A 15,942-nucleotide genomic window follows, 5' to 3' on the forward strand; every position below is an offset into this window, starting at 1 on the left:
TCTACATTGAATGATCTTCTCTGTTTCTGCTATTTCTTTTTTCAAAAAGTTTGGCCTATCTTTAATTTGAAAGATGCCTGAGAAGTTATAGCTTGGCAACTGCCCCTGCAGTAGTTACTGCCATAGAATACCCGAAAAAGAAGTTTTTGCTACCAAAGCCCTTGCTTAGCACTGTCAAATGACTGAACATCATAAGCCCATATGATTTTTTTTTTAAACCCTTAACTTCTGTGTATTGACTTATAGGTGGAAGATTGGTAAGGGTAGGCAATGGGGGTCAAGTGACTTGCCCAGGGTCACACAGCTGGGAAGTGTCTGAGGCCGGATTTGAACCTAGGACCTCCCGTCTCTAGACCTGGCTCTCAATCCACTGAGCTACCCAGCTGCCCCCTGCCCATATGATTTTATCAGTGGCAGTGACATTAAAGAAGAGGCAAAAAAAAGTTGCTTTGATATTCCACCCTAAGAACTGTGGGATCTTGCCATCTAATTTGTAACTGAAACATTCCATGTGTGCTGTCTCCTCTGTTTGAATGTGAGCTCCTTGAGAGCCAAGCCTGTCTTACTTTTCATTTGTGTCGCTAGCACGTAGCCCAGTGCTTTGCACATATTAAGTACTTAATAGTTTATTCTTCTACCTAGTCATGGACTATCCAGTGACTTTTTAAATATAATTACACATTGTTTTCCAGAGCAATTGTGCCAGTTCCTAGCCCTATCAATCGTCTATTAGTGTGCATGCATGTCTTAACTCAGTCTCTCCTTTGAATGGCATTGTTTTTTTTCTATTTTTGTTACTTTGAGGAGTGTGTAAGCCTCAGTTAAGCCTCAGTTCTTTTTCTGTTTTTCTTGTTATTGGGAGACCAGGTGGCATGATGGATAGAACTCTGGGCATGGAATGAGCAAATCTCAAGTTCAAATCTGCCTTCAGACACTAGTGTGACCCTGGGCAATTCACTTAACCATATTTGAGGAAACCTCAGTTTCCTCATCTATAAAATGATCTAGAGAAGGAAATGGCAAACCACTCCATTATTTCTGCAAAGAAAACCTCAAATGGAGTCATGAAGACTTGGACACAACTGAAACAAGTGAACAACAACGAAATATTAATGATTTTATATAGTTGTTGAGAGTTTGCACTGTTGCTCTTGAAAATGATTTGTTTGTGTTTTTTGGCCACTTCTCATTTATTTTAAACAGTTGTCACTGATTAGCATTTTTTAAATTTTTGGTTAAACCAATCTTATCTTCTTTTATCTTTCCTTCAATAGCTTCTTTTCTTTTGATAATTTTTATTGTTTACAACACCCCCTCTGTTCTCTACATTTTTCCTTAAAACATGGATTACACACTGAACATTACTTTGCAAGCCTTCTATATCATTTTTCTTTTAATAATTTTTGCTCAGATACACTGGAAGGCCATAGAAATCTGTTCTCTCTGCCACTGAAATAGATATCTATCATATTCTTTTTTTATTGAATGTAGCATAAAATTCTCTTCAATTCTCCTTTTCTTCTTAGGTCCACAAACTGAGGAAATGATGTCTGTTATTATGCATTCAATTCACAAAGTAAGAGTGAAAGCTCTGAAAAGAGTAAGGAGGAATATAGGCCCTACTGAAATGAATATCTGGGAACCACCTGAAGAAGAGACCACAGATAATAAAGTTCATAATTATGATGGGTTTTCACTTGAGACTAGTTTGAGCAGAAGCACTTTTACTGAAGGAGAAGATTCTGTGGCTCATAGTGAATCTGAAACAGTGGATACTTTCTCAAAAGCTTTGCCATCTGAAAAAAAAATAAAGTAAGTTAAGATTGAAGGCATGGTGGAACTCATTTAATTCACTTTCTTTGGGGAACAATGCCCCCATTATCTGCAGAACTCAGATTTGTTTGATCCATCTTTCTTTACTGGTCTTGGCTGGAAATGTGACTTTTTTCTTGTCTTTTCTCCATAGAATACACCTTGGTGCATTTTCTAGATTTATTTGGAAAGGTTTTGAGTGGGGAGCTTGTTGCCTGCCTCCTGTTGCTCTGCTGTCATAATATTCCTTTTTAATCATTTTGTGATCTTTTTTCCTTTTATGTTGTTATAGTCATTTTGCATATATTCTTGCCTCGTCTTTCTTCACTTTGCATTAGTTCATGTAAATCATTCCATGCATCTTTGCATTCATCATATTTCTTGTTTCTTACATTGCAACAATACTCCATTATATTTTTGTACCACAATTTATTTAGCTTCATTTTGTGCCACCATTGATGGCCACCTACTTTGTTTCTTGTAATTTGGTACCACAAAAAGTGCTGTTATAAATATTTTGGTGTTTAAGGAGCTTTTCTTTTTATTTTCAACTTCTTTTTTTTTTTTAAACCCTTGTACTTCGGTGTATTGTCTCATAGGTGGAAGATTGGTAAGGGTGGGCAATGGGGGTCAAGTGACTTGCCCAGGGTCACACAGCTGGGAAGTGGCTGAGGCCGGGTTTGAACCTAGGACCTCCTGTCTCTAGGCTATTGTCAACTTCTTACTTATGAGCTTGGTAGTAGAATCTTTTCAGTCAAAGAATTTGAACATTTTTAGGTGTTTTATTCACATAATTCCAAATTACTTTCCAGAATAGCTGTACTAATTCACAGCTTTACTAACAATGCATTAGTTTGCTTGTCTCTTCATAGCCCCTCCAACATGGACCATTCCTGTAGTTTGTTGCCTTTGCCAATTTGCCTGGGATGAGGGAAAATCTCAGAGTTCTTTTGGTTTTCATTTCTTTTATAAGTTATTTGGAATATTCTTAAGGTTTTAATAATTGAAAATTCTTTTGAGAATTGTTGGTTCATATTCTTACTACTTACCTATTGGGGAATGACTTTTCATCATATCTATTTCTATTAGTTATCATAGATACCAAATCTTTATCAGAGAAACTTGATGCAAATATTTTCTCATTCTACTATTGTTCCAGATGCATTTATCTATGCAAAAGCTTTTAAGTTTCCTGTAGTCAGTTATCTATTTCATTTTTTTTTTGTATTTGTCTCATCTGGATTTCACTTCATATGGATTTGAGTAGAAATACTCTTAACAGAGTTCTTGTTTGTTTAGGAATTCATCTTCATAGTTGTGAGAAGATAAATGATCTGCTTCTGTACTTTTAAAAAATGCTATGAACTTTAAGATTACAAACCTCTATTTGAATTTATTGTGGAATTCAGCATATAGAGCAGTATTACTTGGTGAAAAGCTCATCAGACAGTCAGTTGTAAGTACTGGATATCATCAAAGTGAAAGATAATGAGTTTTGTGTTGGAGGTAGGAGTTTGGAGATTAGGAGTGAAGTTAGGTCTAAGATCAGTGATGGGCAAACTTTTTAAAGATGGAGCCAAAGGAAAGGAAATGCTCATCTGTCAGTCTGTTTCTAAGGCAACTCTTTCGAAGTTTCATTGTATTGTATCCTACTCATTGTATTCATCATATTAGGAATAATGTCATGCAGCCAGATAGAACATTTCAGGGGGAATTTAGAAATGGATCCTTGATAGAGTAGTTTCACAGAAACTTAGGAAGAAGAGAATCTCAAAGAGTAGAGCATGATCGAAAATATTAGAAGTTACAGAGAGATTAAAAAGGATGAGAACTGAGAAAAGGCTATTAGATTTGGAGAGAGTATTTCAACTTTCATTGGAAAGAGCAGTTTCCTTTGAGTGATGAAGTTGTAAGCCGACTTTAAAGAATTCAGAAAGTGAGAGGAAAGGGAGCAGAGACGTCCATAAGATGACTTTTTCAAGGAGTTTAACAACACAAAGGAGGAGAGATATTGGACAATAACTAGTGGGGATGGATGGATCAAGTACGGAATTTTTAAGAAAACGAAATGGTGGGCATATTTGTAGGCAGTAAATAGGGAAGCAATCAATAGCAAGGAGACACTGAAGATTAGTGAGAAAGCAGAGATGATAGAAGAGGCTCTCTGCTGGAGAGGATGGGATACAATGAGATCACTTCTACATATAACAGCAGAAGGCATCTGAGTATTATGTGATGAGGAGACAAGAGAAAAAACTCTCAGTGAATGGCCTGAAGTTTTTCAATGAAAAAATTTCATTCAAGAGGTTAGAAGGAAGGTGGCCATCAGAAGTTTGAAGAAAGTATTAAAAGATTTGGAAAAACTGCTGTGGTGAGTGGGAGGTATAAAAGGATTATCTCGTGTTTTTCTTTCTGGTAGATTTTGTGATTGTTACATGGTTTTAATTTCACTTTACAATTTTCTTCCTTGGGTACATTTTATGTACTGTATTTTAGAGACTCATCAACTTTTTAAAGTTATAAGGTATCAATCATCCATTTCTCTTCTCCCCTTCCATCCTTTTTATAATTGGGTAATTAAGAACCAGAGAAATTAATTGACCTGATTATGGGAGAAGACTTTATCAGTAATAAAATATGTTTGAATTTGAAAAAAATTATATTTTATAGGAATACCCAGCATCATGCAAAATCTACATTGATTAATAAACATGACAATAAGAAGGAAAAATTCAATTCAGAAGACTATCCTGAAAGCAAAAGTGATCATGAAAATTTACCTAGAGAAAATCCAGTTCCTATAGTAGGTGTTTGGGAATTTGAACGTGATGATGATGAATATATTAAATTCCTCGATTTATTCTTAAGTTATGTACTTGAAAGAGACCTGATTGGTTCAAATAACTCTAGTATTCCTTTTCTAAGTAGCTTTTCAGCTCATCTTAAGGAACATGAACTTAATTCTTTGCTTTTTGATGTTCACACAACATTAAAACGTCGTCAGGGTAAACCCAAAAGCCAGAATGTTTTCAGAGCTGGCTCCTGCTATGTTATTATTTCTGAGTCTTGTGAATCTGAAAAATCATCCACTTTGAATAGTGAAAACATCAGAGAATTGGAAAATCAAACATCTACACCTTCAGTATTAGTTGTTCAGGGACCTAGATCTTTTATACAGAACTCTTCGAATGAAGTAATTCAAAACATGGGAAAGAGAGGCTTGTTTGGTTTAAAAGAAAAATCAGTGTACAGAACCAGAGATGACAACAGAGAGATGCCCATACTCCACAAATTATCAAAACAAGTTTTTCTTCCACAAAACTTTAAGACTACAAAATTTACTTACAAAGCAGTTCAGTGGGATGATACCATTCCTCATGAAGAACTTCCTCCAGAATTAAAGAATAAATTTGGCACTATAGCAAAACTACTGGAATGGATGATAAGATGGTCTGATAGAAGATTGCTGTGTGATTCCACCAAACCTGAGCCATCCTGTCAGTATAGCCCTGTCATTCGTGTGAGAACCTCAGCAGCTGCCATTCTCACATCCCTATGGCTTTTAGAACAGTCATATGCTGGACAACAAACAAGTCATGTTATCTGTAAGGTAAGAAAATACTTGATGTTTTCTGCCAAGTAAATGTGATTTTTCATTCATTATGTACTTACCATGTGCCAGATATTAGAAATATATAAAAAAGGTAGCTCTTATCCTTTGAGAATTTACTGTTTAATCAGGGGTTATGCCATGTATACACATAAATATGATATAGGGCAAAAATAATATCCAACATTGATTAAACTTTTCATAGTGCTTTACTTAGAATATTATGTTGATTTGGTCTTCAACAACAACTCTGTGAACTAGGGGTTGTTGTCACATTTTAACATGAGGAAACAGTCCCTGTTTTCAATAATCTTAATAGACATAAGTAAGTAAAAAAAATAAAAAAGTAATTTGGGGTTGGGTAACAGACTAGTTAAGAGGAAGAGCTGCAGTTAGAGTAGTTTGTTAACAAAGTTTTATTACTACTTAAAAAGGACGGAGGAGAACAAAAACCTAGAAGCAATAGTCTCAGAGTGTAGTCTCCATTGTTTTTGACTGAAGATGGTAAAACAGTGGATTATTTTCTGGTCTTGGAACTGTAAAACCACCTTTACATTCTGGTGGAAGGCCCAGAAGCCCTCAGGGCAGAAACTTTTATGGAGTTAGATAAAGAATTAGTTCCTCACTTGACCCCCATTGCCTACCCTTACCACTCTTCCACCTATAAGTCAATACACAGAAGTTAAGGGTTTAAAATTAAAAAAAAAAAGAATTAGTTCCTCACAGATAAGAGCTTGCCCAGTCATTTGGAGGGAGGATAGCAATATAGTCAGGACCAGTGAAATGAGGGTATTTTCTAAATTGCCTGATAAAGAAAGAGGAGTGTGTGGTGGGGGCATAAAGTATAGGTGGCTAAGGCTCAGTTTCTGGGTTTACTAGCCTTAACAGACATACATACGTCCTGAGAAGCTGGGACCATACTAGTTACACCTGTTTCCATTAACACAGTAGGGGGTGTATCATCATAAGAACTTCAAGAAGGTGGCACTTGACCTGAGCCAGAAATGCTTTTGAAGCCCTAAAGTTCTTTATAAATACCATTTATTGTTGATGACGAGTTTTTAAACCCTTATTTTCTGTCTTAGTAACAACTCTGAGACAGAAGGGCAGGAACTAGCAAACTGGGTTAAGTGACTTGCCCAAGGTCACACAGCTAAGAATCTGAGGCCACATTTGAACCCAAGTTCTCTTGACTCCAGGCCTGGTGCTCTTTCCACAGTCCCACCTAGCTGCCCCTGATAATTTTGTTGCTATATTAATACCTAACAAAGAAGATAGAAAAGAAATATTCAGCTAGTAGGAGAACCAGGATTGATCAGTGTCATGGAAGTTGAGAGCAGAAAACATTGAGGATAGAGTGGTCAATCATTAACTAACAAGTATTTATTAGTCACCTGTCATGCAGCAGACACTATTTTTATAATAGGAAAAATGGAACAGTAGTTGCCTTCCAGGAATTTATATTCTATTAGGAGAGAAAACATGCACATATATAAATATATACAAGTAATTTTGGGGAGGGAGGGAGGAATTATCAGTTGAAAAGGCCTCATAGAAGGTGGAATTTGAAATGAACTAAGAGGCAAAAGAGATGAGGGAATATATTCTAGGTATAGAAGAGATCCTTTTAAAAACCACATGGATAAGAGGAATGTAAGATGCCAGAAATAGCAATATGGGTAATTTGATTATACCATGGGGTGCATGAAAAGGAATAGTGATTAATGAGAATTGGAAAGGTAGCTTAGACTAACTGTGAAATTACAAATAAGAGAGTATTAGAGAACTGCTGGAATTGTTTGAGCATGGCAGTGACATGATCAGTCCTGTGCTTTAGAAAAACAGTTCTGGCAACCTGTATAGAGAATGGATTGGTATAAGGAGAGACTTGAGAGGAAGAACAGTTAGGATATTGAGAGATGATGAGGGCCTAAATTAGCGTGGTGGCTGGAGTAGAGAGAAGTAGATAAATGCAAGAGCTATTAGGAAAACAAATTTGACAAAACCTGACAGCTAATAGGTGAGGGAGAGTGAGGAGTCAAAAATGACTCTTGAGTTGTGACCGCATCAAGGGGAGTGATACCCTCAATAAAGATTGGGGAGTTCTGGGAGAAGGCTGGGTTTATAGGTATAAGATATGTTCTATTTTGGACATGATGGGTTTAAAATATTCTTAGAATATCATGTTCAAAATGGCCAGAAAGTAGTTGGTTATTCCCAAATGGGACTTAGAAGAGATAGGTAGGACTAGATATATAGATAGATATGGAAATAATCTGCATAGACATGATAATTATACCCAGGAGAACTGATGAGTTAACCATTTAGATGATGAAGAGAAACAAGAAAAAAGGGCTTTTTGTTCTGTGCAAGCAGATTAAATGCTGCAGAGAGATCAAAGATGAAGCCCCAAAACTTGGATTTGGCAATTACAAAGGAATTAGTGACATTGGAAAGAGTAGCTGCCTTAGAATAGTAGGAAAAGAGATCATATTATTGGAGAATTTAGTACAATGCAAACTCAATACGAATCGACAGTGTGATATAGTAGCTAAAAAATGCTAATGTGACCGTTAGCTACATTAAGAGAGAGCATAGCTTCCAGGAATAAGAAGGTGGCATAGTCCTACTAGATTTTGCCTTATTCTGATCAGAATTCCTATGGAGTATTATGTTCAGTTCTGAACCTAGTTTAAAAGGTATATTGAGCTGGAGAGTATCCACCAAGGGACTTTTAGTCTGTGACTTAGGAGGACTGGTTTGAGTAACTGGTTATTTTTAACCAGGAAAAGAGAAAACTCAAGGGAGAATAATAGCTGTTTTCAAGTTTCTGAGGAGCTGGTACGTGAACAACAGATTAGGTTTATTTTGTTTGACTCCAAAGGATAGAATTAAGAGCAGTGGATAGAAGTTGTAAAAAGGCATATTTTAGACTTGAGAACAGTAAAACCTCCTGACAATAAAAAGTGTCCAAAAATAGAATGGACTGTTCTTGGATGTATTCATTCAAAACCTAGAGGACCACATGTCTATTATATTAGAGTGAGAATTCTTTTTTTTGTGTAAGTTGGGCCAAATGACTGCTGCAGACCATTCCAAATCTTAATTTGTGATTCTGTGGAGGAGGATAGTGGAGATCAACCCAAGTCTGAGTATTATTGACAGAGGAATAATGGCAGGACAAAGAGGGACAGAAGATATAAGAGTAGAGTATAATGCATAGTTAAATATCTAATTATACAGTCAAGACTATGAATGCAGAAGGGAAATTAGGCCAATGTAAGACCTGGAAAGTAGGCATGGATGGAAGGAGTAGATTTAATAGTGAGAACAGAGAGAGATGGTATGTGTTCTCTCCACTGGATGGTTATGATTTGGGATTGGCTTTTGGGCTTTGTGATTGGGGTCCCTGTAGTTTAGTTTATGTGGTGCCAGTGTTTTAGACTCATGGACAAATGAGAAGAGATGCACAAATTTCATCAACTATTAATGCTTATCCACAAAACTAATAAAGATTTACTTTTTAAATTTTTTTATTTATTTATTTATTGTGAAGGCTTGCTTTAATCTAGAGTATCATGTCCATTGTAGTCTATGTGGTGAAGGCCTCTTCTATTTGAAGATGTATTCATTTTCTTATGCCCTAGACATTTTTGAAATCCTAGTTTAAAAACTTCTGTGATGCCTCCCTGGTTGCTCAATCTGGAAATAATTTTACGCTCATTTGATCTCATAGCACTTTATACAGTTCTTCTGCACTTATGAAAGTCTAACATGTAATAAAGTTAACTATCTTAAGTCTTATTTTTCTGTACCAGATTATAAGGACCTTGAGGTCAGGGACATTGTTTTCTTTACTTATTTTGTGTGTCCCTAACCTCCTGCAGTGCCTAATGGAGCTACTAATATAGTAAGTGCTTAATAAATGTTTGTTGGATCAATTAGCCACAAAAAATAAGATAGTTTTCTGTTAGTTCATCCTAAACCTGGTACCTTTAAGTAGTTAGTGCTACAACAGCAGAGTCTCTTATTCCTTCTTATTTCTGTGAAGCTTTAATAGTTCAATTCTAAAAACAGTTATTATGCACTTTCTCTGCACAGTACACTCTGCTATTTGATTACTTTTTTAGAGCATATTAGAGAAATCCTAATCATTACGTGTTATATGATGTTAATTCTCATGAGATATGCACAATTTTGAATGAGTGCAGAATAGGATTAAATAATGAACCAATGTGGTATAGCAGCTAGAATAGCTGGATTTGGAGTCAGAAAGTCATGGCTTCTCATCCTGCCTCTAACACATACATGGACAAATTATGACTTTATTATTAGATGAATTATTATTAGATAGAAGACATGGTAGAAGTTCCCATATTGAACAAATCATGGTCTTTGAAATATCAGTGCATTTAAGATGAAATAACATAAAAGGTGCAAAAATAAACATGACAAATATTTTGCTTTAGGTTCCAGAGAATCATTATTTTGCTCCTTCTGTGTCCTTACCTGAAACTAAACCCAGTATTGAGAAAGAAAGCAGTGTGGATATCAGCTGTCCAGCATCAGTGTCTATTCAAAATGAAATCCAGGAAGTCCATAATAGTGATGGACCTCATAACAACATTTTGGAGTAAGTATTTTTAAAAATGTTTATTGTCATTTAAAACACACTTCCAGATTGGTCATCATTATAAGAACAAACTCATACATAACCAAAATCCCAAAATAAAACCAAAGATACACTGATGTGAAAAATGACTCCAACAGTTCTTTCTCTGGAGATGGATAGCATTCCTCTTCATAAGTCTTTCAGGATTGTCCCAGATCATTGCATTGTTGAGAGTAGCCAAATTTTCACAGATAATATTGTCTAGTATTGCTGTTATTGTGTATGATGTTCTCCCAGTCCTGCTTATTTTGCTTTGCATCAATTCTTGCAGATCTTTCCACCTTATTCAGAAATCATCTTGCTTATCTTTTTTTAAAACTCTTAACTTATATCTTAGAATCAATACTGTGTATTGGTTCTAAGGCAGAAGAAGTGGTAAGGTCTAGGCTTGTTTTGTTTGAAGATGTGGCATGTGTGCCCTGGTGTGCTGGAGGGGGCTGCTCCATTCCCCATCTCCACAGCACCTGAGGACAGTTTTTGCATGCCTCACCCCTCTACTCAGCAGCCAAATGTGAGCACTTCCTCCCTCCACAGGAGGCTCATAGGCAGCATGAATTTTCAGTTTGGGCATATGATCTCTAAAAAGTTCGCCAAAGCTGGTCTAGGTAATGGGGGTTAAGTGACTTGCCTAGGGTCACATAGCTAGGAAGTGTCTGAGGCCAGATTTGCTTCCAGGACCTTCCAAATCTGGGCCTGGCTCTCAATCCACTGAGCCCATCACCAACATGTACCACAATTTGTTTAGCCATTCCCCAATTGATGGACATTCCCTCAATTTCCAATTCTTTGTCACCACAAAAAGATCTGCTATAAATATTTTTGTACAAGTAGGTTCTTTCCACTTTTTTATTATCTCTTTGGGACACAGACCCAGCAGTGGTATTACCGGATCAAAGGGTATGCACAATTTTATAGCCCTTTGGGCATAGTTCCAAATTGCCTGGAGTAAGTTTTTAATTAAAACTTCTCTTCAGTAATGTAACGATTAAAAGAGTACCAGTAACCAATGTTTGATAGAAGGGAGATAGAGAAAGTCTGTATGGTGAGTCTCTCTTCCAGCACTCCCCTGGGGCTGAATATACACTGGGAGACTTTTAGGGGTGTCACCCCAAAACTGGGTCACCTGGATGGTTGTGCAGCCCCACAGGAGTTGGGGGCGAGGCTTCCCTATAAGATGAGGTATGTGGTACCAGAATTCCCATCAGTAAAACCTTTTTCCAGGAATATCTATTTTGTTTTCATGAAATGTATGTTGTGTCCTCTGGCATTCTGACTATGATTGGTACACAGGGTTCTGAGTATGCCAAATGACTCCTATAATTACAGTGGTAATTTCTAAATGACATACCCCAATCCGATTCTGAATAAGGATGGGGTTCACACAAACCTCCCCCCAATCAGTTAATTTCACAGTGGGTGGTCTGGCTTCAAGATGGAGACAGTCAGACCAAGCTGTGGTTCCCTTCTCCCTTGTTGTCTCTCTGACACTCTGAAATGCTATCTGACTGATGAATGGCTTTTATTAATCACAATTCAGGGATTGGGGAAAGGGGTGAAGGACAGAGGCATTTTTGGGTGCTCTTTTCTCTATTTCTATGGGGTCTGTCACTTAGGAAGGAACCTTTAGGGTTCCCACTCCTAAGCTTCTTCACCCACCCCTTCTCCTTCTGTTTCTGTTTCTAGTTTTCTGTTTCTATCCTTTTCTATAATTGTACATTTTTACTGAAAGGGTCTCTCAGCAAGGATGGGAATGGGTGAAGGAGAGTAAGAGATTGCTCCCAAAATGGAGTCCAAACTTAGCTGACTTGATGGGTGAGATGGAGTGGAATGGCTTTGATCAGGGAATCAGGGTTTCATTTTCCAAAAGAAAGATCCTCAGGAAGCCCTCAGGATCTGAGCTGGGTTGTCCACCTCCTCCCTCTTTCTAGTCCTCTGCCTGAAGACCTCTCCTCTCCCTCTCTTTTCTGGAGAATCTCCCAGAATTCTCTCTGGTCTCAACTGTCAGCAACTATTAGCAACTGCCTTCTCTAGCTCCTTTGGTCCCATCCCCCTTTCACAAATCTCATTCTTACAGTAACAAGGGAGGGGATGTTTCTGAACTTGAGACTTGAGGTATTAAATGATTAGTTTTTGCATGATTTTTAACTATAATAGTAACTAGTGAGGATCCCTCAACAATTTCTTTTAAAATGACAAAAAAAAATAGTTTATTTTCTCCATCATTTATTTCTCCTTAAATCTTTCTGAGAAGCTAGATATGATTGAATATTAACTTTTTTACATGTAATCTGTAATAATAGATTTTAATAAAACTTTTTATTTGTGAAAGTAGGTTGAAGTTTCTTTTAGTTATTTCTATATGTACGATAATGTATTTATTAAGGAATGATAGAAAAGATTCCTTTATAAAAGGGATCAGATAAGTTAGAATTCTTTTCATCTTTTGATTTCAATAAAAGGTCTTTTAACAACTATCTATGAAGGACCTTTTTGCCTTTACAAAATAACAATAGCAAAGTCATTTTGAAAAAAAATACTTTTATTAAAAGCCACATTTTTGTTGCTAAAATTAGCTTATATTTTTTCTGATACATTTCTATTAGTAGAATAACAACTCATTCAAAAGATCCTGAAATAAAAGAACTCATTGAAGAGAGCATTTCTGTTACTCACTGTACTGATAAAGAATTTACAGATTTTGATGATGATATTTTAGAAGAAATGGAAGCATTCATGCAGGAGGAAATGAAAGCACCAGACTGTGGAGGTGAGTTAATTTAGTATATAACCTATTAATTTAGTATGTAACCTAATATATAACTATTAGTTTGGCATTATAAATTTGATGAGAATTTTAAGCTAATATTGTAGATATTATATTTTCTTTGCAGTTGTCAAAAACTTTCATTTTAAAATTATTTTTATTATTATGAAAGAGGTTATGTTTATTAGCTTGGAGAATAGATATATTTTTGCCTAAAATATCTTAGCTACTTTGTGATATTTTTTCCTCTTCTACCATGACAATGTCCCTTAGGCTATTTGTATGACAAAGTGTTGTCTCTTAGATTTTGAGATTGGATTAATTAGGATCCCAAGTCTGAAGCTGATAGAGCTTTAAGAATACAGAAAATTACTAACCCATTGACTTAAGGCTCATGAGTGCTTGCTTTAAAAGCACATATATTAAAATTGAAACTATATAGAGAAAATTAGCATAGGTCCAGTGCATGGATGACAAGAAAATTCATGAGGCCTTCCATATTTTTACCAGGAGAACAGTCTTCATAGAAACAGCAATATTGTAAAGGTAATCCACCTTTGAAAGTAACTTGATAGACTCCGTGACTAAACATAATTTCAAAGACCTCATGATGAAACATACTCTCTCCAAAAGGACTCAGTACAGCTGAAAGCATATTTTTCTTATTTCTTTTTCTTTTTGAACATGGCTAATATGGAAATTTGTTTTATTTAATTATGCTTTGTAGTATATATAACTATGTTATATATAACTATAAAGTCTTAGTGCTAAAAAAAAGGAAAAATGTTATGAGGAAGTATGTAAGACACTTGATGGTGACACAGAAAGAAAGAAATAGAGAATGTTGTCCATAGTTTTTAATGACTATAGTATTTCACTTTAATTGAATAAACATTCATTATACCATTCACTGTTGCCTGGAATCCAATGTGTGCTAGGCATTGAAGATACAAAATTTGATAATGGTCCATGAGTTCCATGAAGCTTATAAAATTATAGTAGAAGTGTTATAATAAATAGAAATAACTGTAACATGAAGTACCACATAAATAAATCAGAAAGGTGCATACAAAGTGTCACATAAAGTTCACAAGGGAGAGTAATCATTACTAATGGGGGAATAGTGGAAAGATTCATAGAGAAAGTGATATTTGAGATTATCGGACATTAAGGGACATGGCAGGCTTCAAAAGCCAGGGTTTGAGGTAGTAGAAAGGGAATTCTAGGCATAAGGAGCAGTAGGTATATAGATTTGATTAGATCAGATCATAGAAATATGAAATCTTAATGAAAGGCATGGTTGCATTAGCTTGTGAAGAGCTTTGAATGTTCATCTCTAATAGTCTGGGTGTTAGTTTTCTCCTATACTATTGGAGCCTAATCAGCATTAAAATGACAATTTACTTTGCCATGTACAAATTATCATCTAAGGCCTGTTAGGTGGCTCAGTGGATAGAAAGCCAGGCTTGGAGTCAGGAAATTCTGTGTTTAAATCTGGCCTCAGACACTTCCTAGCTGTGTGACCCTGGGCAAGTCACTTAACCTCATTGGCCTAGTCCTTACTATTCTTTTGGTATCGATTCCAAGACAGAAGGTAAGCATTTAAAAAAATTATCATCTGCCTTTTAAGTTAGAAGTATATGGAAAATTATAAAAGTATGAACAGTATATGTTTTTTTGGACAGAGTTCAGAAAGTCTGAACTTGACTTGGTAGTAGGTTGCTATTGAAGGGTTCAATTAAATTAAGATCTATTAAGTGTCAGTTATATGCTAAGCACTATACTATGTCCTGAGTTTTGTATAAAAGGTTAGAGTGCTTATTGTTTAGTTGTTTCAGTCATGTCCAACTTTATGTGACCTTATTTGGGCTTTTCTTGGCTAAGATACTAGAATGGTTTGGTAATTCCTTCTCCAGCTCATTTTACAAATGAGGAAATGGAGGCAAGCAGGGTTAAGTGACTTGCCCAGGGTCATGCAACTAACAAGTACCTGAGGCTGGATTAGGCCACTTCACCATATTTGGTATAGGGAGACTATAGGATTGCCCCTCCTAAAAAGATAAGGACCCAACCTGACCTTCTGTAGGACAGTACAGATGTCTGTGGGCAGCTAGAAATAAGGGGTGGAGTGCAGGAGAGACTTCAGTAGTTTTAGTTGTCCTCGAGATGGTAGTCAAAGCTTTGAGAATGAATGAGATCATCCCAAAACAGTATGCTTGCATATATACAAGTACATATTGAATATCTGTGTACAAATATATATATGTGTATGTGTGTATGTATGTATATATGTATGTGTGTGTGTGAATACCAAGTCAGAACATGGGGGAATTTACATATTAAGGCATCAGAGGAAGAGGAATAAGAGCAATCATGAAGATCCAAGAGGTAGGAGAACTCAAAAGGCAAAGAAATACTTTCCAGAATGACTATTAGTCATTAGTAGTGTTTAAATATCACGTGCTTCAAAGGGTAGTTTCAAGATGGCAGACTAGACATACTCTCTGAGCTATATGACCTTGCAAACCTTTCCAAAATGGGAATTTTTGGAAGAGATAAAAGCACTTTTAGCTGTCTCTAAGGTATAAAACACCAAGAACCCTAATGAGATAAAAATCAATAAACTATCAGCAAAGAAGCTAATCTCTAACCCACAACATGCTTATTACTCAGCTTCCCTTTCCTCACCCTCCATCTTGTTCTAATAGGACTTCACAAGCTGACCCACTGGCTTGCTATAAAACTCAGCTCTATCCTTATCCTTGTGTTGAAGAAAACTGAAAGGCAGAAGCTTGTTGTGACTTCTGCATGCATAGATATAGGCATGCTGTGGGCAGCTAGACAGCACAGTGGATAGAGCACCAGGCCTGGAACCAAGAAGACCTAAATCCTAATGTGATCTCTCTCTGTAATCAATCAGGTAGCCCAGTGGATTGAGAGTCAGGCCTAGAGACAGGTGGTCCTAGGTTAAAATCTGGCCTCAGACACTTCCCAGCTGTGTGACCCTGGGCAAGTCACTTGACCCTCATTGCCCACCCTTTACCACTCTTCCACCAAGGAGCCAATACACAGAAGTTAAGGGTT

At 36.4% G+C, this 15,942-nt stretch overlaps 1 protein-coding gene and 1 non-coding gene across 2 annotated transcripts in view; both read left to right on the forward strand.

The window, feature by feature from the left end:
* Nucleotides 1-15,942, forward strand: part of CPLANE1 (ciliogenesis and planar polarity effector 1) — a 118,504-nt gene that overhangs the window by 39,895 nt on the left and 62,667 nt on the right. Inside the window, exons 24-28 of the mRNA XM_044681409.1 lie at nt 1,527-1,812; nt 1,967-1,974; nt 4,473-5,422; nt 9,892-10,055; nt 12,701-12,861. Coding sequence (XP_044537344.1) covers nt 1,527-1,812; nt 1,967-1,974; nt 4,473-5,422; nt 9,892-10,055; nt 12,701-12,861 — 1,569 coding nt within the window. The remainder of the gene's footprint in view (nt 1-1,526; nt 1,813-1,966; nt 1,975-4,472; nt 5,423-9,891; nt 10,056-12,700; nt 12,862-15,942) is intronic.
* On the forward strand, nt 13,257-13,363 carry LOC123232695. The gene has a single exon (XR_006505221.1). It is a non-coding gene; the product is annotated as a U6 spliceosomal RNA (small nuclear RNA).

Source organism: Gracilinanus agilis, chromosome 1, assembly GCF_016433145.1.
Source record: "Gracilinanus agilis isolate LMUSP501 chromosome 1, AgileGrace, whole genome shotgun sequence".
Lineage (NCBI taxonomy): Eukaryota > Metazoa > Chordata > Mammalia > Didelphimorphia > Didelphidae > Gracilinanus > Gracilinanus agilis.